Genomic DNA, 3,601 nt, shown 5'->3' with positions numbered 1-3,601 from the left:
TTTTACATTGAATCCTTCCTTCTGGAATGAGCTTAGCAAAATCTTATAGGGGAAACATAAATGTGAAGATATCCTCCAAAATTTGTTGTATACTATTGTATCTACAAGCCATTATGATGAAATTCCATTGAGAAAGTTAGATAGAGTCAAATCAATTTTTTTCAACAATTATGATCTCAATATTGGTTTGATTGAATTCAATGTTTTTGATGACCAGAAGTACCATTTGTAGAAAAAATCAAGTAAATATTTAAATAACATTTGAAATACAATCAAAATAATATTTTACAAGTTTATATATTTGAAGTGGTCAATTTGTAGAGCGTCTAAAGAGAGACATTGGTGAAAAGTAAGAGAAGGAGCTGAAGATGAGTATTTCTTTGCTGTGACTGACCACAGCAACAAACAGGAAACTGTATGGTCTCCAGTGGTAAGCATGCTTTATGGGAAACAGATGGGTGACTACTGAAACCCCAACTTTATTCCCCTTCCATCCAAAATTGCCCATTATTCAGAACCCTCACACTTTTCAAAAAATGACCATATCCTCAAAATACCACAGTCATCTTCCAAATCCCAAGAATGCCTCACAGTAGCTGGCATATGAGTTACATTAATTTTCCAGGTGGAGAATATTTAAGTCCAAAAGTGATGAAAAACTCCTGTATCCTTTTGTTCAAATCTCTAGCAGCAAATGCAGTTTCTTTAGAAGGTGATTACCCCTCCTGAGCACAAGCATCTCCCTGGAGCCTTCTCTAGGGCCCCTGTTACATCCTTGTTCCTAAGGCTATAAATGAGTGGATTGAGCAAGGGAGTCAGGATAGTGTAAAAGGCAGACACAGCCTTGTCCTGCTCAGGGGTATGGTAAGAGTGAGGCAGTACATAGGTGTACATGGCAGCCCCATAGAAGAGACTGACAACTACCATGTGTGAGGAACAAGTGGCCACTGCCTTTCGCCTTCCCTCTGCCTCACTCATCCTATAAACAGTGATGAGAATCTTTGTGTAAGAGGCTGAGATAACAGAGAAAGGGATGAGGAGCATCATGATGCAACATACATACATGGCTGTCTCATACGCTGATGTGTCCACACAGGAGAGCTTCAGAAGGGCAGGGACCTCACAAAAGAAGTGGTTGATTTCCCAAGAGGCACAGAAAGGGAACTGCATGGTGACTGGGGTGAGCAGAAAGCCATCTATGGAACCTCCTAGCCAAGCTGCCACCACAATCAACAAGCAGATTTTGTGGTTCATGAGGACAGGATAGTGCAGTGGGTTGCAGATGGCAACATATCAGTCATAGGACATGAGTCCTAGGAGGAAGAACTCAGCTCCTGCCAAAGTCAAGTAGAGGAAGTGCTGGGCAGTGCATCCTGCAAAGTAAATGGCCCTCTGGCCCACCATCTGGTCAACCAGCATCTTGGGCACAATGGTGGAAATGTACAGGATGTCCATGAGAGAGAGCTGGCTGAGCAGGAAGTACATGGGGGTGTGGAGGCGGGGGTCTATGTGGATGAGAATGATCATGATACTGTTGCTGGCTATGGAGATCACAAAGACCAGGAGGATGATGGCAAAGAGAAGCCAAGGGAAACTGGAGTTCCTGAACAAGCCCAGGAGGACAAAGTCAGCATACATGGACTAATTGCCCCACTCCATATTTCTGTAGGTTACACAAAAGAGAGATGGATATGATGGGCAAAGCTGGACACAAAAGATAAATGTTTGATTTTATTAAAACCTTACTGTGTGGCCCTGCATAAATCAAGGCAAATTAATCACATCTCATTGTGCAATTTCCTCCTTTTTCTAATACTTACTGTGGTTGATTCCAGTTAATGGTTTGCTTTGTGAAATTAGCCTTTTACCTTTGGGTTCTAAGTATGATCCACATCCATTCATGAATCTCAGAATTTTTAATTTCTGGAAGAACATCTTCAGCAGGATTATGTTATGTCACACCATTCACTCAAGGATGATATGCTTAACTTGCTGACTATTCTTAATTTAGATGTCATGATGAAACAATTTTATGTCCTTTGGCTCAAGAACATTAATTAATTAATTAATTTGTTCACTTTTGCTCAAGCATAATCTTTCATTGGGGAAGATACACATAAAACAGTTAATATGCAACCTGTTTGATTGAATGGGGATAGAGTGGTGGGTAAGGAAGGGAGAGGATCCTTACCATACACTTTTCTCCCAACATGAGGCTCTAGTTCTCACACTTGAAATTCAGTTTGAAAACCACTGATCAAGAGTATACATTTTGCCTATGAAATGATAATGACCTTGACATATTTTGCCTAATTTACAACATTCTTGACTCACTTGTACATTGTAAGATTTGAGTGTTTAGCTTATATTTATTAGGTGTTGGATATTTGAAAATAATGATTTCACGTTGAAAAATAAAATACAAGAGCTCTGAGCTCTGAGAAACAATCTAAGAATTAGGAGAAAGAAGACAATCAAAGGCAAAAGTCTTTAGGATAAAGTGGTGTTTACTCTCCTTCTTTTAGCAGAAAACTGCTGATTAATAACATACCATATTAACATGATTAGTGAGATGGGAGCAAAAACTAGTGAATAACTTTTTAATAGAAAAAAGAAGGAAAAAACTGATTTAAATAATACTATAGAGTATTGTCTTCCCAAAGAGGAAAATTTCTGCTTAAACCTGAAGTTTAATTATGCATAGATAGCTATTTAGTTAAATAAGATTACTACAGTTATAAACTGGTAGGTTATTTGGACAAACAGTTTATATCAGCATCATATAGATCTGCACTGTCCAGTATGGTAGCTGGAAGCCACATGAGGTTGTTGAGCACCTGAAACATGGCTGTTCTGAAGGGAGATGTGCTCTAAGTACAAATTGCATTAAGAATCAAAGACAGTATAAAAGAAGTATGCAACATAACTCATTAAATATTTATATTGATAAAAACGTATGCAATATATCTCATTAAAATTTTATATTGATTACATGCTAAATAGATAATATTTGGTTTAATAACGTAGATTAAAATTATCTTTGTCTGTTTCTTTTTACATTTATAATTTGGCTACTATGAAATTTAAAATCACCCTTGTGGCGTCCATCAGATTTCTACTGGGCATCACTCATTTGGGAGCATCCCTTTTCCAGGATATGATGGCTCTACATTGCTCCATCAAACCAAGTCTCCCAGAATTGAACACAAACCGAACTAGAAATAATTGAGCAAAAAATTCATGAGTAAAAGCAAATTAGATAAAGTAAAGGAATTACCTCTATATGCATTCACCTACAAATAGTAGTAAGAACACATTAATGACAGAGTGCTTAGTTTATCATGTCTTATTTGATTTACTTTCCCCAACAACCCTATGAAATACTATGCCACTGCTTTATCTATTTAATGAGATTTAAACAGGTTAAGAGACTTTCTCAGAGGCACATGGCTCCAGTTAACAAGTGACAGTATGATCACTCTATATGGTTTTGCAATAATCCTAAATAGATATCAATTCATTCATTACACATACATTTCCCAGGGCACACTGCATGAGTTAAAGTTCTGAAGAGATCTAAAAGAATGTACAAGATGTGGTC

At 37.5% G+C, this 3,601-nt stretch overlaps 1 protein-coding gene across 1 annotated transcript; it reads right to left on the bottom strand.

The window, feature by feature from the left end:
* Window positions 1–705: 705 nt before the first annotated feature.
* LOC106824879 (olfactory receptor 2T7-like) lies at window positions 706–1,634 on the bottom strand. Its single transcript, XM_014831398.2, is given in 2 exon segments — window positions 706–1,578; window positions 1,581–1,634. Coding segments are annotated over 2 exon segments (927 nt in total).
* Between the last annotated feature and the right edge of the window lie 1,967 nt (window positions 1,635–3,601).

This window comes from Equus asinus, chromosome 3 (assembly GCF_041296235.1).
Source record: "Equus asinus isolate D_3611 breed Donkey chromosome 3, EquAss-T2T_v2, whole genome shotgun sequence".
In the NCBI taxonomy this organism is placed as follows: Eukaryota; Metazoa; Chordata; class Mammalia; order Perissodactyla; family Equidae; genus Equus; species Equus asinus.
The sequence above is the reverse complement of the archived record's forward strand: the minus strand, read 5'-3'. Positions and strand labels throughout refer to the sequence as shown.